Consider the following 20730-nt stretch of genomic DNA (forward strand, 5'->3'; position numbering starts at 1 on the left):
GTCCCGAAGTATAACCGTCAGAAATCTGGAGGCATCAGCTTCCCCGTATTATCGTCCAAACTTTGGAACTCTATACCTGGAGCCATAAGAACTGTACCTGCTCTCTCCCAATTAAGGACAAGCACTAAAAAATGGCTTGCCACCCTTGAAAGCAACTAACCTATAAGAGCTCTGCTTGTCATTTTCCTCCTGCTTGTACAGAATGTCCTGTATTATTTCCTGCTCATGTAAATGCCAATGTTGTAAATAGTATCTCAATGTTTTTATATAAGTAACATGTAACCTATAACTATATCTTGTACAAATGCAACTTGAATAATCCACCCAGATTCTTCGAGGGTGTGGTGCACTATGCAAATAAGCAATACAATATAAATAAACAATACAATACAATACAATACAATATGCATGTTTGTCAGCATTATTGTTAGTGTTCCTGCAGTCAGCAGTGGGCACCACATGGTCCAGTACCCAAGATATTACGGGCAAAACATATATTTCTCCTGACTTCACTGTATTTAAAAAGAAAGTAAAATAAATGCAAACACTGTTGAACTACTTTGAAAATGGGAGTAAACTAATGAATTATTTAACAAAATGTTGAAAGATTCAATATAAATGAAGTACAGTTCAATAAAGCCAGCTAATTTGGTGTGATTAGTATGCCAGTCCCTGCACAAGCCTAGACACATTGATACTAGTCATTTGGTGATTTGGCACAATACAAAAGCATAGAAGCATAGAACATAGTTGCGGTTTTCTTCTTGCTGCACTTTAATTTAGTTAAATTATAATTCTGCATAATGATTGTGATGGTCGCCCTATATTTTTGTTAGTAGGTTTTAAAGGTCTAGACTTTATAACTTGTAAAACGAACATATTTTTCTTTGCAGGGTTCTGTTATATAGTTATTAAGCAGTTGCATGCAATGCCATCCATCCATTATCTTATTTATTCTATTATCCCATGTACTGCACTTTCCCCTCACCCTTCCCCCTCATACTTTTCCCCTTCCCCCTTCCCCCTTCCCATGCACTTGTGCGATCTGAATGACACCTGGCCTAGTATGATCGCTGTCTGTCTTCCCTCTGTTCCCCCTCCCTTGCCTTGTCGTGCCTTGAAACACTTGTGTTTAGGCGCGTTATAAATGCCATATCATATCATATCATACCTGTTTTTTTTAAATTCATTTCTTTTTTTATTATACTTGATTTAACTGTGTTTTACCAGTTTTTACAAGATTATACCTGCTTTGTGAAGTTGAATTGATTTCATAGAACCCAATTGACATTGTCTGCAGCTGCACTCTGGTGCTTTGTGCTTTATCAATGGCTCTCTGGCTGTGGGTGCATGGTTGTAATGCTGTAGAAGGACTCTTTTACTCAGATGAGAGTTTGCAGTTTTTAAAGGGGCTGCATGTTTGAGTGCCTAAGTCATTTTGTCTGTATACATGGTTGAGTGCTTGAGGGACTGTGGTGGTTTTATCTTTAGATGTGGCTGAGTGGACATTGGTGCAGTGGTCGTTTCTTGTGTGCAAATAGTTGTGTGATTTAGGTTGCTGTGGTAGTTTGGCTAATTTGGATGTGTAGTTTGTGAGTTACAGTCATTTTGGTTTATTTCTCACTTTCTGACACAGGTATTTCTTCTGTCCACCGCATCAGGATTCCATGTGCCATCATGGGGGGCTAGCTCAATAAGTGACACCTCCATCATTCCTTCCACCACAGTGCTGCAAACTGTACACAAGACCCCAAATAAAAGCAATACATACACAGTTTATTATTGGCTGTATTTAGAAGTAGCTGAATGGAACAGGCATGTTATTATTATATTATTATTATTATTAGGTTATTTATCTAGCATGAACCGAGCGGCAAGCAACAGGACGCTTTGCAATCCTAGGGGGAAGAACCCGGTGAGAGAAGCAGATAAACAAGACAATGTAGAGCTAACAACAGGGAGCGGGAGGGATAATGTGGCGCAAGCAATCAGTCGAGGACACAGTGGGCAGCAGATCTCCCAGTCTCAGATAGAGTTTAGGAGTAGAGTATGTGTGAAGCGTTGCGTTTGGGAGGAGCTGTTCCTTGAAGAAGAAGATCTTCCGCTTCTTCCTGAACTGCCGCAGCGACGGGGAGTGTCTGATGTTGACTGGGAGGGGGTTCCAGAGTCTTAGTATGTAGGCGGAGAAGGTCTGTCTTCTGTCTTCTGGTTCTTTCCTTCTTGCACCAGTGGAGTTCAAGTCTGCACACGTCCTTACTTCTGGTGGATCCTAGGCCTCCCATGCTTTGTTGTTTTCTGGACAAGCTGTACTGCTTGCAAACCTCTCAGGTTTAGTGGGCAATTTTGTAACCATCATTGGTGATTGTGCCAAGTAGCCACCAAAATTGCAGAAGTTGCACTGTACATGAACAGTTTACATTACATTACATTGATGAATGTCATTCTGTGGTTCACTATGGTCATCAGTCTCTGCTTGATTTATTTCTGCCTGTCATCGCTCTCTCACTTTTGTTGTTACTGGTGACTGGCGGTGTGCAAACAACACTATGCAAACATGTGACCTTTTCTGACTCCAGAGGTCAGTGAGACGTTTGTGTCTCACCCACCTATTATATGTACTTTGGTTTTGGGTCACTGGACCCCTCTTAAAGGTACCCAGTGAGGGGAAGTTGACACCCCTAGTCTTGTTGAGCCTTGTGCCTTTCTTTAGCAGCACCCCCATCATTGATCTTATGCTGCCAGTGAACCCTATGGTACCTATTACAATGTTTGTTTTGGGGTTCAATGGGGTGCCCCAGGATCCCCAGTGCAGGAGTAGTCACCTCCATTTTGTGACTGGTATTCTTTACCCTTTGCAAAACGAGCCATTTCCCAGGCATCCCCTGACAGGCTGGTAGCAGTTGTTACTTTTTTCTTTTTTTGTGAATGCATTGATCAAGGCTGTTGCTGCAGCCGTGATAATGCCCTATATGGCACCATGCACTCAAAATGGTTCCCCTTGGCATTTTAAGTCCTGTTAAATGTGTTCTGTCGTTTTGTCTTTCTTCCTTCCCAGGTGGTGACCGCCCTTTCCTTTTATGCACCTTTGCAGGTTTTTCTTGCCAAAAGCCTGCAATGGTTCCACTTTGTGTGTGTGCTGGCAGGAGGTGGGGATCGATCGCCCAGACCCCAATACACATTCCTCCAGGAGACTGTCTGTTGCTGTGGAAGATTCTAGAAGGCTGGCTGTCCCCAATTGGACAGGCACCTTTAAGTTTGAATGTTCCCTGTGCTCCTATTGGAGGGCTGGGGTCACCTACAACCCCTGTTTTGCATATAAGGAGATGGTCTGGACTCAGGAGCACATGTCCACCACTGGACCAGAAGAGACCTGAAGAAGATGACTGGGTGACACCGGAAGACTGGACAAGTAGAAACAACTGTATCACACAGCTCAACCTTCTGATTGACAGGGAAGACCTTTGTGAGGTGCTTTCCTCCCTATGACTGGTGGGACAAACTAGTCACCTGTCCTACATGAGGTTGAACACCAGTTTTCCACCAATGGTGTGTGCACCGCTGCACTAGAACTGCAAGGCCGGAAATTATCCAGCTTCTGTTGCATGAACCTCCGGCTGCCCAAACAGCTGGAACTCGACATGGACATTCAAGTCTCTGCTGGGACCCTGCACCCGGAGAAGTGCCTGTATGACAACCAGAGTTCGACCGCTGATTTGCCCCTGACCGTGTCCGGTGTCAATGTAAGGAGTGCACCAGTGAATATCTCTACATAGGTCCCTCTTTGTCATGGAACTGATTACATGTATCCGGCCGACCTTCTGAGGCCATTGAGGCTTCTAAAGACAACCAAGGGCTTTACCAACCTCGAACCAGTGACCAAATGACCCTGCCTGACTACTTCCAACTGTGAGCCTTGCTTCTCCCTGCAATTGTCTATTGGCATTGGGCACAAAGTCCTGCTTGCCTTAGTGCGATCCGTGGCTGACCCAGGGAGGTGGTGTCTGGGTCACTACTTCTGTAGGTCCTCCTCAAGACTCCCAGGGATGGTAATTGCTCCTCTTCAAATCAGAACTGGTCTTTATGTTCCTTAAGTCCCTATTTCTAATTTCTATGACATGCCTTGACTAAATATTGTACTGTACCTGCCCGAACTGTGTGTGTGTCCCTGACTACTCACTGCCATCCTCCAGAACCTTTTGGGACAAGTAAAACATCTTCAGAGACTTGGGGCAGACTAGGGCTGGACTTCTAATGTTTATGATATGCTACTGGGCCTACCTGTGAGATAACATCACTTGCTCCCAACTTTGAAAGTTTGCATTCACTGTCTATGTTCTATGCTAAAGTACTTTAATATCAGTGTGTAACCCATATGGGTGACCAACTGTTGCATATATGTACTAACATATTTTTACCTACCTATGATATTGAAAGTGGACCTTGGTGTAATAATATAATACACAAGGGTTATTTGATAACTTACATGTGTGGGTCTTTTACTTACTTGGTCTGATAAGTGTTCATTGTACTACCCAATAGTGCCTCCTTCCTGCCTAGTTCACCATTGCTGCATGTTCATGCTACTACAATGAGTAACTTTGCTCAACTGGAGTTGTAAGAAGTAAGACTTGAAAAACCCTCCTAACACATGTGCATGACGTTCACAGAACTACTGTTGTTCTGAGATGCATAACCACACTTGTGATGTCGGTTACATGCTAACGTACATTTAGTGAAAACGATATACAAAACACAGCATTTGCTGATGTTTATTACTGCTGCAGTGCATTTACTAAAGACAAAAACAACACATGCACAACATTTGAGTGTCATTTGCATAATTGCATCACTCCCCTAACAAAATGATAACAGGGTTCACAAAAACTAAGTAATTACTTCTAATAACTTTAAATAGTTGTTACCTCTGTCTTAGTAGGAAGACATTTAGAGATCACAGAGCAGAAATCAGGATGCATCCACATTCTTCCAGTCACAAGGATATAGTCAAATTTAACTCTCCGGGCAGCCACGAGAGACCAACCAGAGGTGGAAGTAGTTTCATGTGTATCCTGCTCTCTGCTCGTCTCTATAATCCTTTCTGTTACCTGGAAGTAATTGATTTGCAAGAGATAATTACATAAATAGTGTTGTTTTAAGGGAGTATTTCTCTGCACCCACTTCCTTGATGTGATTTGTGTACGTTAGCTCACTAGTTCTTTTGTTTTTGGCTGCTTGCAGAAGGGAACAACTGCAGCACCGTAAAAGGACCATTTATCAGTCTCTTAGAGCAGCTGCACATCTAAATACCTGCATAACCAGATATGTGAATACCTGAGGGACAGTAGGAAAGTTGACGACCCAGACAAATTCCAGAAACAACCCAAGGAGAAACCCCCGGAAACTCCTGGAAGACACCGTCTTCTCCGAGTAATCCACACGATCGACGGAACTCTGCTATCCTCACGGTCTAACTCGCCCTGTCTCCAAATATCAAATTAGCTTTTTTGCAACCAATCTCAGCAATGTAGACATTGGTCTTCCCTTGATCAAGAAAGCGGCAACACCCACTTTCCTTCATCTTTGTGGCTCCCTCGGGATAGTGCATCCTACTCCCTCCATCCATCTCTGCTCTCCCTCCGACTCCCTCACACCTTGAAGTCAATTGGCACGACGCACATTAAGAATGCTATTTATTATGAAAGCAAAATAAAATGTCTCTTTATCCGTTTCCATCACCCTGAGGAATTGATTACCTGAGATGCACAGTGACGTTCCCAGTTTCTTACTCCTGTTTTTGGAGTTTCTCCTACTTGTCTCAGAAAGACAATATTTAAGAAGGTTTGGCGCCTCGGTCAGACGTGCCATTACTTCCATGCCTTGGTACAAGCTTCCATCTCTTCAAACGTTCTTGTTTGCCACCAAACCTTCTCTCTTTGCCAAGCAACTCTTTGTCATCGGAATGTCCCCCCTGCAGCCTCCTTCATTATCTAAAACAATTGAATCCCACCTATCATCCTGTCTCCGAGTTTGGATCTGGACCACAGCGAGTATTCAGAGTAACCTTTGACTATGACATGCAAATAACTCCCATTTAAATCAACTATTCAAATGTATGTTGTATGGGTATCCTCAACAAACACGGAGTGGAGTTTGATTATTGGGGGGGGGGGCTTGGTGATTCATGCAGTATTCCCTGTCCTCCCCCTTCCAGTCACTTACAAATCACAGAACACCCATATATTATTTTTTGCATAAGGCTCATTGGTGTCTTACTTTCTTTTGGCTACTTACAGTTTACCAGTAACTGTAAGGTTCTTGGTGCTTGGGGAGTTTTGATTTTAGCATTCAATTATAACCATTGATTGTTGTAATAGATGTGTATTTAGATGTTTCTGTATGACTCAGGAATGGCTACATGTTGTGGGTATTTTAAAACAAGTTTGTGTGGCTTAGGGTTAATGTGGCAACGTTGGCTACAGAGGAGTCCATGTATCTCTCCTGTGCAGTTGAGACTGCGTCCTTGAATGTTAAGGCTCGGGGAAGAAATGATGGCCACTCAGGCTACAGATTCCCTTTCTGGGCTGGTAAACAAACGCTGCAGCCTTTCCTTTGTGGCTAAGCCACACATTGTTAAGAGCTTCCAAGCCGGTCACCACCGTAAGCCTGACCTGACCCTTGCTGTTTGATCATGAAATGATGACTAGGCTGTGTGCCATGTTGGTGAGTCAAAGGCCCACTGTTATGACATATTACATTAATTATAAAACCCACACATGTCTTGTATAGCTTAACAGCTTTGACCCCCTCTTTGACAGTGGTGGAGATAGGGAAGGGGCAGGGGGCCAGCTGCCACTCCTGGATCGTCTCTGGTGCCAAGTGCGCCCCCCCAGCCTCCCACTGGTACCCTATCAGCTCCTTCCCATCCCCCCATCACCAAAAGCTGCCTCAGCTACTGCTATTTGTATAGGATTGGGTGCTCTTATCGAGTCTTAATTTATTTCCACAAACTTTGTTAACCTTTCATGTCCTTGTTTGCGTCAGAGAACGATATAACAGCATCTTTATTTTTGTGTCTTATAAGGTACAAATTGGCCTACGATCCCGAGGGCTGGGTCACTGTTGATGAAAACACGGGTGTTGTCACGACTGTCAAAGAACTTGATCGCGAGTCGCCCTACGTGAACAACTCCATCTACAACATAATTATCCATGCTGTCGATGATGGTGAGTAGTGACGTGATGCACACACGCACGCGCCTCTTCTTCGAGGCTAGAAGCACACTGGTTCATGTGTGCACGAGGATCATGGTTTGGAGCTGGTAAGAAAACCAGATGGGGGAAGAGAAACCTCAGGCTAAGGTGGAGTTGCTGCTGGGACTGGTGACGGGTAGGGGAGGGTATTGCTGGTACAGGCACTCCAATGCTTAACAAAGCAGGGTCAGAACAAAACACAAAAAGTATAACGTTGCAAACTGCAAAAAAAGAAGACGTGTTTGTTTAATGGTCAATAATTCTCAGTCAACATGTTTCATGCAGCATCGGCTTTGTCCTGGACATGTGATGTAAACATGCATGCGATATCTTCCCCATAGTGCAACAGTCAATAGACATAAATAACATACTGAAAAGGTAATAAACAAATAGAACCTTGGGCAATAGAAACAAGAAGCATTTGAATCTGAAAAACCAAGAGTGCCCAAAATAAATCATTGCACAAGCACAAAAAAGAGAAAGAACTATTACATTGCTGACTCACTTTGAATGAACATACCTGCTTCAGAAAATGGACAGCGCCAGCAGTGCCACAGAATATGACTCACACTGAGTCAAACAGATGTAAGAGACCAATTGACAGTACTATGCACATTGCACTGTTCGCTGTATCATTAAGGAATCCCAGTCTCCATACAGGCACCTATGGATCCATGTCATGTATTAGACCACACATATCCACATTGTATCTTGAAGAGCAAGATCCAATGTATATTTTCAGGATATCCACACACAATCCATTTGAATACAGTGAATTCATATAGGTGCTATTCACACAGAACATCCTGACAACTGATGTGGTGGGGTCTCTCAAGGACCAGGTCCGAAGACCTCTCTATTAGAACATTAGCAGGTTAATGGGCGCATCCACAATGCAACATTCTCCTGGACATTCAAAATCATGAAATAGTGTACAAAGTTTTTGCAAAGTAAACAAAAGTGAAATATACCTGTACACAAATCTGGATACTGGACAAGACATAGGGCCTCATTACAAGGTTGCCGGTAGGCCACCGGTTGTACCAGCGATCTACCGGCAACCTCAGTTTACCATTTCCACCATTCGATGTCCTGCTAATACCGGGATATTACGGGCGGCAGCGGAAGGGTACGTTCCCATCCCATGGACTCTGCAGGAATGGAAACACGGAAGCACCAGTGCCAGTGCTTCAGTGAATTCTTTGCCATAAGAGACCTGAATTACTGACAGGTCAGGCCTGCCGGTAGTTCACTGCCCCTATCAGCAGGCTCAGAGTATGTCGGTCCGGAAAAGGTGCCAGTAACAGTTGTTAATGGCCTTTTTCTCCAGACCGCCATGGCTGTAATGAGGGCCATAATCTATCCAGTGGGCATTTTAAGGTCCCTTCATGTAGCTCAGCTCTTTAATTACAGTACATTAGAGATTCCCTTGATATAGCAATTAAGCTAGGTGTGAGTACTTTAAAGATGGACTGCCTGCATATCTCTATATATAATATTTTCGAGATTACTGAAATATTGCAATGTTCCCACAATACTTTAATGGATCTCTTTCTTCAACTGTCTATTTTCTGCCCCTAACTGCAGTACTTTAAAGATTAACATGTTAGAGTGACCTAGCTTCCGCATTTTGGGGAGCACCTTGACACATCTCTGTAATTACATTTCTTTAGAGATTCCTGTTTTTTTCAATCTACCCTCATGGGAGGGAAGGAGACTCACTGACAGGAACCTTGTATCCCTCTTTCCCCTCAGACTATGACATTCACTCTTTGAATCCCCCAACCTGTATTGCATATTGTGACATAGAACCCGTACTCTACTGAGTACTGACTATGAGGCTTTCTTCCATTCTCCTTATGCAAAGACTGAGATGAGAACATTGCAGGAGTAATGCAGAGCACTGACCTAGAGAAGCGCTCTAGTTGTTGGAAGTATCCAATAGGTGCTGGGACATTCTAAAGCCCCGCACCATAAATAAGATGGAGATCAAGGAGAAGAAGAACCACTTTACCTGATGCGGATCACGGAACGAAGCAGATGATAGCTGGAGAAGGGAGTAGGCCAGAGGCTGTCAACGCGCTGGTAAGAGGTTGGAAGGATGGTACGCCATCCAAGAGCCTGAAGCATGAGATGCTGCGAGAAGGAGGGCACAGCGAAGCTGGTTACGAAGAGCTTACAGGATGCCATCAGCAAGACGAGGCTCAACGGCATAGGAAGCAAGCACCACAGAGGAAGGAAAAGCCGCCACAAGAGACCAGTGACCCTAAGCAAGGGAAGTGAGACACCAGGGCGCTTCATAGTATAGACTGCACAGCACACAAAAGCGGTGTGAAAGTGATCCCGTGCAAGGGTCTGGGAACGCTGAACGTATTAAGAAGGGAAACCAGTTCAGTGGGTTTGACCCCAAAGATAATTAAGTGAAATGGACATATGTTGAAGAAGGCCTGGCAGGTGAGTATATCAGGCAACGTGTGGTGAGTCTGCAACTCTCACCCACAAGTGTATGTTGTAAAAGCCCTGGCAGGAGAGTACACCAGGCAATAAGATTGCGAGTCTGGGACCGGCACCCACATACAAAGTGAACATTGCAAAGGCATAAGGGAAGACTCATGCCCCTTTGGTGCAACCTACTGTGAAAGCCCTGGTAAGAGTATGTCAGGCACGGGAGAAGTGTGAGAACACATGGGAAGACTAAGTTCCCTTTGGTTCAGATATACAAAGACACCCTGACAGGAGAGTATACCAGGCATAGGAGAAAAGTGAAAAGTACAAAGTGAAAGTTGTGAAAGCCTGACAGGAGAGTACACCAGGCAATCTGAATGTAATGTAAGAGTTGGGAAGAGGGAGAGTGACCTTTTTAGGTTGTGGAAACTCAAGGAGAAGGGAAGCATACCACATGAGCAAGAAACATGAGTAAATAGTTTAATCAAGGAGTGACAGAGAATCCTTTGTGTTTGTGGAATCTAGGGGAAGTGAGCCATACCCCCCGGAGATTGTAGAACTATATATTTCAAAGGCTGTGAAACTCAGGGGCACAGAGCCCCCTTCCCGAGACTTGTGAAACTGTGATTATTATGTTTCTTTTTGCATCATTTTGGATCTTTCTGTTGGAACTGTGAAAGGAACCACCTTCAACCAATTCAGAGACTTTACCCCTTTTTCACATTATCTTAGGTTTAGAATGTAAGGGTCAGGTTAGGATTTCAGACAGAGGACGTAGAACTGTTTTGATTTTGGACATTCTGACATTGACTTCCTTTAGTTTTGTTGAGGCAGAGAAACCCCTCATAGTGATAGGGCGAGTTAGGTATTTCTCCAACCCTCTTTTCTGTTAATAAAGGTTTATAACAATCAACACATTGACCTTGGCCCTCATTCCGACTTTGGAGGTAACCACGCCGCTATTTGCGGCATGGCTGCCTCCAAAATTGTTCCGGCTCCGGCCTGGTGAATGGAGTAATTACCGGTCCATTCCGAGGTCGGAGGGACTGGTAATTCCCTATTCACCAGGGCCATTCCCCATTCCCATTTCAGCCCCCATAGGGCTCAATGGGAAGGGGGAAGGCGGCAATAACGGTACCGTAAATTACGGTACCATTATTGACCCCGGTGTCCCTTTGCGGGCCCTGTCCTTAACGCCTGCTAAAAGCAGGCATTACGGAAGGACCTGCAAAGGGAACTCGTAGTAGGGTACAAAGGGATTACCGGCACCGGTGTCATTACCGGTGCCCGGTATCCCTTTGCGCCCTACTTGTAATGACACCCCTTGTGTCCAAGTCTTACTCCTGATTCCTTACAATGGCCCTTAAAACTGTTGTAGTAGTGCACCTCACCCTTTGCCCTACCCATCAAAGTCAGCTCATCTGCACCAAGCACACACATATGCACCCATTCACACCATTCACACCATTCACATACTCCTTTCTGCCTGAACCCAGCCAATCATACATGACATTCTCATTACACATTACATGATACATACCAAACCCTTGCATGTACTCACACATACATACACACATACATACATCAAACATGCAGCATGCATGCACACACCCACTTAAAACATATTGTTTTCTTACCTGCTCCAAACCCACCCCTAATCTTTCTTTCCTGAGAAAGGCCTCCACTCTGCTGGTGCAGCCAGTTTCCACACTCCAGCGTCCACCATTCAGACAGGAACCAGACCAGGAAGCAGAGAGAGGCTACTGGTTCCAGTCATGTCCAGTGTGATCGGAACGCAGGTCGCCGCAACTGGAACTTTTTTAAAGTCAGAGTGCATTGTTTTTCAAGTTCACAAAGAAACCATTTAATTTCCTTCTGAAGTGGGAGTGTGTGCACCCCAACTTCACAAAGAAATTAAATGATTTATTTCTGAAGTCAGAACATTTGCACTCCGACTTCGCAAGGAAATTATTTGACTTCAGAAATACGTAATTTCATTCTGAGGTCATAGTGCATGCACTCTGACTCCAGAAAGAAAAGAAATGTTCTTCTGAAGATTGTCAGGCCCATCCCAGGACATGATGTGGCGGTGCCACCTGCACTGTGGGCGCTGCACAGTCACATGGCAGGGGACGGTCCCATTGCCACAACACATGCCAGTCTGAATGGTGTTATCCTTCGACACACAACCACAAGACCAAACTAAGTGGCTTAATCCCTGATCTGAAGCCTGGTAATAATATGCCAGGTGATGAACTCCCCTCTGCCCCAATTAAGGAAGTATACAGCTCACCTTAGCCAAATCCACATCTGCAGACTGAAATGGAAGGCTTTCCCTTTAAGATAAACCATTCTTGTGTAAATGACAAAGGTAGCGTGTAAATTGCTACTGCTATCAGTTCACCCTGCCCATCAGAGGATGTATGTTTTGAAGTTCTGCCAGACCTGCAAAACTGTTTCTCTTCTGTGGATACGATGTATCAAGCCAGAGACGTCTTGAACGTGGTGAAACTGGCAGGAAAGCAGTCTGCTATTGCCTGGCTAAGAATCTCATATTGCGGAAACACAATATCCCACTGCAGGTTACCCAACTGTACAAGTAAATTAGGAAAGACAGAACACTTACCCACGCTGTAACTATCACAATAACCCCACAGGGTATTGGAAGTGAGAGTGGGAGAAGGAGCCAGTAGGAGGAGGGCAGAGGGTGAAGGTGGAGGGCAACATCAGGATTAGGTGGTGACATGACCCTGTTCAAAATAATGCAGTACAATGTTTCTGTTCAACTTCCCTCTTCTCAACTACTTCCTTTTACAGTTTTGTGATTTTGGGCACACATACTCCTTCTAAATCAAGTGATAAAAGCACACTTGGTAAAAACATTTTTATTGTACAGGTGGCATATTTACAGCTGCAATTAAGCCAATTACTCTCAGACGACTGCTTAGAAATAAAACAGGCAGGACCGTTACAGCACAAAACGTTATGTTACTGAGTGATATAGCTAGCTGAAAGAAATCCCAGGAGGGTGTGAGTAAAACCAACATCTGGTAACTGTACTGCAAACAAGATAAGACCAACAGACACAGAGATGAGTATAAACACGAGTTTATTCCCTTCAAGTGGACCCATGTTCTTACACAATAGCTGTGCAGAAGTAAGCAATTTACAGAAAAAAAATCACATCCTTATATGCACCCCAGTTTACATGAGTTCTGCTGTGAGTGCGATGTCATAGATGTCATAGATAGTTTACAGCTCCCTTCTACGCATAGAGTTTTCTGTGAAAAACCTACATTCGTCAGTGATTTCATGCTTGTACATTCTAGCTATCTGACCTTACAAGACAACAGACTGTTCTCACTGAAAGGAGACATTCCTACCAACATTACTTTTTGTTTTCATGATTGAGGGTTACTGTGCAGTGGCATGTTTTACAGTTTCTTCAGGATAACCTTTCCAGCACTTGCTCGATCTCAATGTTACCTGGCCTAGTAGTATAGGTGCGTTATAAATGCCATATCATATATCATATCATATCATATCATATACTGGCACACACAGAACAGAACATTTCCTGTGTCATAAACTATTCTTATTATGAGTACATTCATTTGTGAGACCCAAGCAATTAACAGCTGCAGACGAGAATATCTTTGTCGCGCTTGGCCCGACCTGTGCAAGATCCAAGGCTGTATAAACAATGAGATCATTTCTTTGCAACAACATTTCTATCTAGCTCAGCTCTTGTGCACAAACATATTCCTTTCAGCTCTAAACAGGAGATTAAGGTTAATCTGAATAAATGCATTTTTACATGTATTTTAGGCAGAGAGGGGCAGGCAGGGTTGGGAATGGCAATACATAATAACATTGCCTCCAGCTATCAATGGGTGTGTCAATAACCAAACAACGGCCATAAGGTATTTATGCTTCATCACTTCCCATCTCCCTCCTATCTATACTCCAATGCAATTATTTCAGTTTATAGGCATCACCTGAGAGCCACCTAATAGCCAAAAATCAATAATAGTGTATTGAAAACGTGGCAGATTTGCACAAATATAACACCATTATTTCAGCGGGAAGTAGATCACTGAAAGATGAACTCATTTTAATATCCTCTTTTGCCATTCTTCATGCAACAGCCCTTGTTCCCCCATGGTTGGTTCAAGTAAGAGATAGGTGTGAATAATGGAAATGATACCATCAGAGATGGGTGCACTGTTGTAAAGATACCGGTGGGGGTGTCTGTACTTCTGCTCTCTATATGGTAGAGGATTCTATATAAGGTAGCAATGGACGAGCAATCAAGGCCTAGCTTCTCATGAGGTCATGCAGGCTGGTTCTTAAGTACAGTGTAGTCCCTGAACCCCAACAAAGGAATGTCCACACACTGTATTACTGAAAACACAGTCTTTATATAATTAATATTCAAAGGTATGTACACTATCACAATAACGCACGTTGTACTCGGAAATCAACAATGGCAAATATATACAGTTCTAAAGTGGTACCACCAATATTATCAGATCTCATTAAAGTGCATCAACTATACGGTTAGACTGTCACACAGATCAATAACAAGGAAACCAGCAATAGAGATAGAAGGGAAAGCAAGATGGTTGAAACAATAGGCAGAGTACTTGCCCAGCTACCTAGACACAGTTCTGTGTGAAGATCCCCCCCACCTGGGCAACCTGTAAAATAAAGATATAGCACAAGCCCAGTCCATATATTGCTCAATAGTCTTGTTCTCTCCTATAATGTTTTTACCCCCCCAATGTACCTGGTGGAGTAGAGTTCTTCAAAGAAGCGTTGACGGATCCTTCTTGAGCGACTCCTTTTAAAGCAGGAGTCAAGGATCGTTGAGAGGCGGCGATGAAGGTGAACTTGGCGTCGACGACGTCGATGGGAAGTTCAAGGGTGCCGAGACCATGGCGTCGATCCAGGCGGTACTCGTCGGCAACGTCCTGCAAGGATGAGGTGTATGGGGCACCTTGGCGATTGATTGTTCAGGACCGCAAAGAGTTTCAGAAGAACTGTGGCCCGGCAAGGACGTTGAGTCATCGAAGTCTTTGTGGTCTCTGGGTGGCAGGAAACCCACCAGCGGATTCTCCTCGGCGCGTCGGCGGCCTTGACTTTCTCCGGCGGGACAAAGCGGTTGGCGTTGCGACAAAGGGAGTCCTTCGATTCAAATGTACTTAGGCAAAGGAGCGGACGGCTCCGGTTGTCGGCGGCACAGCGTGAAGCGGTCCCCTCTTCTGGGGCAACACAACTTCGACAGGCCTCCAGCGGTTACACAAACCTGCAAACCCTGGTCGACGGCAATGGACCTCGACAGTGGCGGAGACCTGGTGCTTCACTTTGTTCTCCTCAGCGGTCCCGTCTCGGGTCGGCAGCCTTTCGAGGGTCTGACTTCCAGGGAGCTTCAGCGAAGGTTAGTGGTGCTCGATGGTCCCTAGGAGCATGGGAAGAGGGTGCCTTACCAGGTCCTCTCTCGGATCAGTCTTCGACAAATTCAGCAGCTTTCAGATTGGGTTGAAGCAAATGCAACAGCAAGTCTTCTTCTTCCAGCTGGGCATCGAGGATCAGCAGTTCCAGTTACTCTTCAAGTGTAGACACAGCTTCTGAACAATTTCCAGTGGTGAGAGGTCCCCAGATATACTATTCTGTCTCTCATCCACACTGCTGGGTCACTCTCAGCAGCCAATCATACAGAAGGGCATTCAAGCAGTCAATCAGCCAATCAGGCACACACTGCATCCAGGCCATCCTCCTCCCTCTCAGACACTCACAACAAGGAATGTGGATTGGGACAAGTACCCAGCCATTCAACGCTACACACTGCATTCAAGCCAGTTTCGGGCAGGGCTGTCTCAGTCTTTGTCTCTCATACCAGAAACCAGACAGCCACAACAAGAAGTGCATATTGGTCACACACTCCATTCACCCACGTCCCACCCACAGGGTGTATCCACAACATACAGTCACTGGGAAGGCTCCAGCCAGTCTGGACTGGACTTCACGACAACACCATATACGGAACTTCCATTATAGGGGGAAAGAACAAAGTCAGGGCTTCCCAGGACTTTGGGAAAACAAGGTAACAGGCAATAGAAAGCAAGAGGCCACAGGGGCCATCTTGTTTCCTCCCAGGAATCAACTGATTCCAATGGCAGGGCGTGGGTATCCCAAAATGGAGGATACTGGGAGAACCCATCAATTCAGCATGGATCTGCCACCAGTCCATACCCTGCTCTGCATGCCACCCACAGGTGCCCAAAAATATACACTCGGGGCACAGGGTTGTACCCCCACCCATGGGTGCCGTAAGGGTATCCCATGGGTCTGTTCACCAAACCAAAAGAGAGAGAGCTGCACCGCCAGGAGTCCCACATGAACTCCTGTACAGAAAACATGACAGAACACATGATAAAAAGGCAGTAAAGGACAAGGATACGGAGGCCCTGTCCCTCCGATGCATTTCCAGCATCACAACTGTACAGCCAGTGTCTGTGTTCTGAGGTAGCTGTTATCACCATATGTCATTTTAGTGTTAGTACTTCTTTATTGCTAAGCCTTCGCCAAAAGTCAAACAACTTAATGTGCACCGTTCATACAAATCAATATAGAAAATCCACCAGATCATAGATCACCCGCAGTGCAAGCCGAGTACTACAATAAAACAATTGCAAGCAGCTTCCCTGGGAGGCACTGGGGGAGCCATTTCACCCTAAAATTGTGAAATGTGGCCTAATTATTAGTAGGGCAGATGCTAACATGTCACATTGCTTGGGGCACCATTCATCCAGGTAAATCATTCCCATATGTCATGTTATCTAATGTTATGTTATGTTATCTCAAAGGCAGTGCTCCAGATAAGATCCATTGCGAGTCTTTTTATAAGCGAGTAATATATTCTTACTGAAAAATTGAAATATTTTTGTAATAATGATTTCATTGCATCTATTCATTGAAAAGATACATGTTTACTTCTTTCGAGCAGGCAGTCATAATAGCAGTGTCTTCCTGTGGCCCTACATGCACTATTTGTCCAAACATATCTATGGAGTGTTTGGGTGAAAGCAGGCCCCAAGTTCTTGCATGTCTATTATTTTATTTGGAGTATTTGTGCTCCCTATTTTTATTTTTGGCGAGTATTTGCCCATTTTTAGAGAGTAAAGGTGGCGGCTACACCCCTTATCTGTAGGGCTGGTTAAAGAGTGTGCCTGTTGCTCCAAAACACCATCATACCAGTCTCACAGCACCTGGCCTATGTGGGGTAAATATGGGAATATTTACTCTATGTTATCCAGACCATAGTCTGTGGAAGGAAAAGGAAGAACTGGGCAAGATTAGTGCATGGTGAAAAAGGGTGAACAACGATGGACAATAGGAGGGGAATGCAGCAAGAGAAAGTGCTTGTAATAGTGTGGATGCATGTGGATTCTTTGGGTGGACAATGTGTCATTCATTAAGAAGGTATATATATTATATGGCCTGCAGTAGCGGCCATGTCGTTATGGTTAAGCTGTTAAACCCATAGGAAGAGCACTTTTTGGGTGGCTTATAACTTTGCTCCCCCTTGACGAATCCACACCAAACTTTGCAAAAAAAGTATATGGCCCACTCTGAATTACCTTGCAAAGTTTGGGGAGGTTTGGTCAAGTGGGGGTAAACTTATAGGGGGGGTCCCAAAATGTATTTTATTCCCATAGACATAATGGGAAAACATTTCCCAAACCGCTGGATGGATTTTCACCAAATATGCGGCAGGTGAGGCGGCTTGGTCCCGAAAGCGTGGTTTTGTTAATTTGCTGTAAATCCGTCCAGTAGGTTTTTTTTAAATGACCAAATCATAGGGCAAAACAATTAGTGATATCTATGTCTGCTCCGTAGACGCACTTCCCTGTTCGGACCGCAGACTGGCCTCCAAATGGGCAGAAAAATTTGCAGACTTTTGCGTGGTCCGCAGACATCGGGACACAGCCGCTGATTGGGTGGTGAGAAAACGTGAAAAGCGTTGGTTTTCGTGAAATGCTTGCCATCTTGGATTCGCAGACATTTTTGGGGTCCGTGGACAGCATTGAAAACATTAAAAGAAGCAGCATTGCACTTGTCAAACTCAACAATCTCTGAGGATGTGGGGGCGGATGAGGATTGGACTGGATATGGCCATAAGAAGGCAAAAAACGGGTTGTTTCACCCCCCAAAGTCCGCAAACACTCCAGATTTCCTGGGGCAGTCCTGAGGTGTTCGCGGACACTTCAGATGTCCTAGGACATCTGTACCTATTTCTGCATTACATGGTTGGGGAAAAGAAGTTTTTGGATGGCTTATAACCTTTGCACCACTCAATGAAACTGCATGTAATTTTGCAATTTGATTCTACAACTAATACCTGTATGGTTTTGCAAAGTTTTGTGGGATTCTGTCAAGCGGGGGCAAAATTAGAGGGGGGGTCCCAAAATATTGTAAAGGCATATAAATGTGGTGTCATTTGACGAATTTGCACAACGTTTGACCACACGATTTTGGATCTAGATATAAATGGTTTTCTAAAGTTTGATGGGATTTTCTCAAGAGATGGCGAAATTAGAGGGGGGTCTCCACATTTTTAGATGGCTTATAACTTTGTTGCTATTTGACGAATGTGGACACAAGTTTTGAGAAAGATTATAGACCCAACCTTCAATGCTTGTTTAAAGACTGAATGGATTTTGTCAAGTGGGGGATCAGTTATGTGACTATTGTATGTACATACATTTTGATACTTTAAAAAAAACTCATGGGTGGATTTCAAGCAAACTCATGAGGAGCCCTGGTAAGGCAATTAAAGCATGTTTTTGCAAATGTGCCCATGTTTTATTTTTGACAAATTTCATAATGTAGGTACAAAAAATAGTCATATACCTTTGGTGACTGCAGTATAGCTTCTGGCCGTGGGCAGTTGCCAGATTGTGTGGGTCATGGCATAAGGTCATAACGCAGACAATTTGGCTACTGGTCATGACAGCTAGGGACGTAAAATGGTGTTAAAGTGGCTATGTCTACCTGGGACCGGCTATGTGGTAAAGTTATTCGAAGGTTGGATAGGTTTGAAAGGGAAAAAAAGTGCTTGTGGTAATATGTTCATAGGCTGCCATGGCAATGGAAGAGGGGCTGTGTACGGAGCGCCACTTTCTCTTTCCATGTTGGCTGTCTTGGAAAAGGAGTTTCCTTCTTACAGCGGGACGCCAAAGGCGTCCCTCTGTAGGAAGGATAATCCTTCCTTCTTACAGTGGGACGCAGCAGGCGTCCCGCTATAGGAAGACAAATCTATGTTTTAGCACCATGGGTCCCCGTTTTGGGAACCAGGGGTGCTAATGGCCTTTATCCCCCATTTCAGGGGCTGCAATGGACGATAATGATCCATAGCCCTCCTTATTTAATTATTCATGTATTCATTTATTTATTTATAACACACCAAAGCCCGCAGACATCAGGCTGTGCGGTTACAGTATTTGTTGAGGACTACTTGCTGAGAAAGGAACATCCTTTCTGAGAGCATTGCGGTCATTGGATTTGGTGTGGCGGTGCATGGCGGTGGTCCCGCAGGAGTACTGTCCAGTACTACCAACATTTCACTTTGGTAGCTTTAGCCTTTGGTACACTCCCAACAGTATCAAATAACTGGCACACCCATGATACGATCTTGGCGCGAGAAGTAGGCACTTCCTCTACCCCATCTTCTTGGTCCTCTTCATTGTCTTTGAAAATACTGCACTTTTTTTGTTGTGAAGATTCCTCCAGCTGGTGGTGGTGGTGGCTCTTGGGGAGAAGGGATGGCAATAACTGATGCCATTTTTCAGATAAATAGCAGTTTTGATAAAATTCTTCCAAGTTTGTACTGTGTACGAGATTGGTAATGGATAATGAGTACGAAAAGGTGTAGGAGGTGTGCAAGGGAAACTTTGAAGTTGAAAGTTCCTAGATCAGTAGAAAATGCAGTTCCGAACTGTCTTCGAAGCACATATCCGATCACGAAGGGCAGACGACTTCACAAACACGTCTCCATGCCACGCTTAAGCGTATGGTCACGTGGCACTGTCAAGAAGGTCTGCGATTAAGTCAGACGGTCCCGGACATCTACGGATGCATAATTATTTCAAAAAGTTGCAAAAAGTGTATAGACATGTTAAAAATTATGCTACAAGGTGGGAAATGGCAGAGTTTTAAGGTGAACTTTGTAAATTGGACAACAATATTGCTTATTGGCTAAGTATGATATTAGTAAGTTGTAGGAAACTAGCATGCACTGGTAAAAACCCATGAAATTCAATGAAAAAACTTTGTTAAAGGGACGTTATGGTTAAGTTGCATTAATAAAAACCTCTGTAATTCAATTAAAAAACATAGTTAAGGGGACATTATGGTTAAGTTGCACTAATAAAAAAACTATAAAATTCAATGAAAAAACTTTGTGAAAGGGACGTTATGGTTAAGTTGCATTAATAAAAACCTATGGAATTCAATGAAAAAATGTAGTTAAGGGGACGTTATGGTTAAGTCGCACTAATAAAAACCTATGAAATTCAATGGAAAAACATTGTTACAGGGACATTATTGTTATAGATAAATCCGAAAAACCTCAGAAATTCACCAGTTATGGTTAGCTAAGCAACCATAACTCGCGCCACCACTGTGCACTGCTAAGACTAACACCAAGGACATCAAAGATGACATCACAAATGTCATTGATGACATCACTGATTGCATCACATATCTGGCTCACTTATTTTGGTTCACTGACAAATCTAGACCAGGGGGTTTTATTCACTGACAATCAGAATATTAAAATTGAAAAGGTGCATGCTTTCTGCTTTCCAGTAGGGCACTGTTTTGCCTTAGACCTAGTAGCATGCATAATTGCAGTGATACTGGGGCAAAGATTCTACAATGAGGTTCCTGGTGTAGTATGACAGCTCATGCTGGAAGATCTGATTATATTAGATGATGTCACCCTAACAGTGAATGGGTTGCACATTCTAG

At 44.0% G+C, this 20730-nt stretch overlaps 1 protein-coding gene across 1 annotated transcript in view; it reads left to right on the plus strand.

The window, feature by feature from the left end:
- CDH26 (cadherin 26) overlaps positions 1 to 20730 on the plus strand; it is a 551648-nt gene that overhangs the window by 393790 nt on the left and 137128 nt on the right. The window contains exon 9 of the mRNA XM_069650706.1: positions 7082 to 7224. Coding sequence (XP_069506807.1) covers positions 7082 to 7224 — 143 coding nt within the window. The remainder of the gene's footprint in view (positions 1 to 7081; positions 7225 to 20730) is intronic.

The sequence above is a fragment of the Ambystoma mexicanum genome, chromosome 3p (genome assembly GCF_040938575.1).
Source record: "Ambystoma mexicanum isolate Mex_15411 chromosome 3p, UKY_AmexF1_1, whole genome shotgun sequence".
NCBI lineage: Eukaryota > Metazoa > Chordata > Amphibia > Caudata > Ambystomatidae > Ambystoma > Ambystoma mexicanum.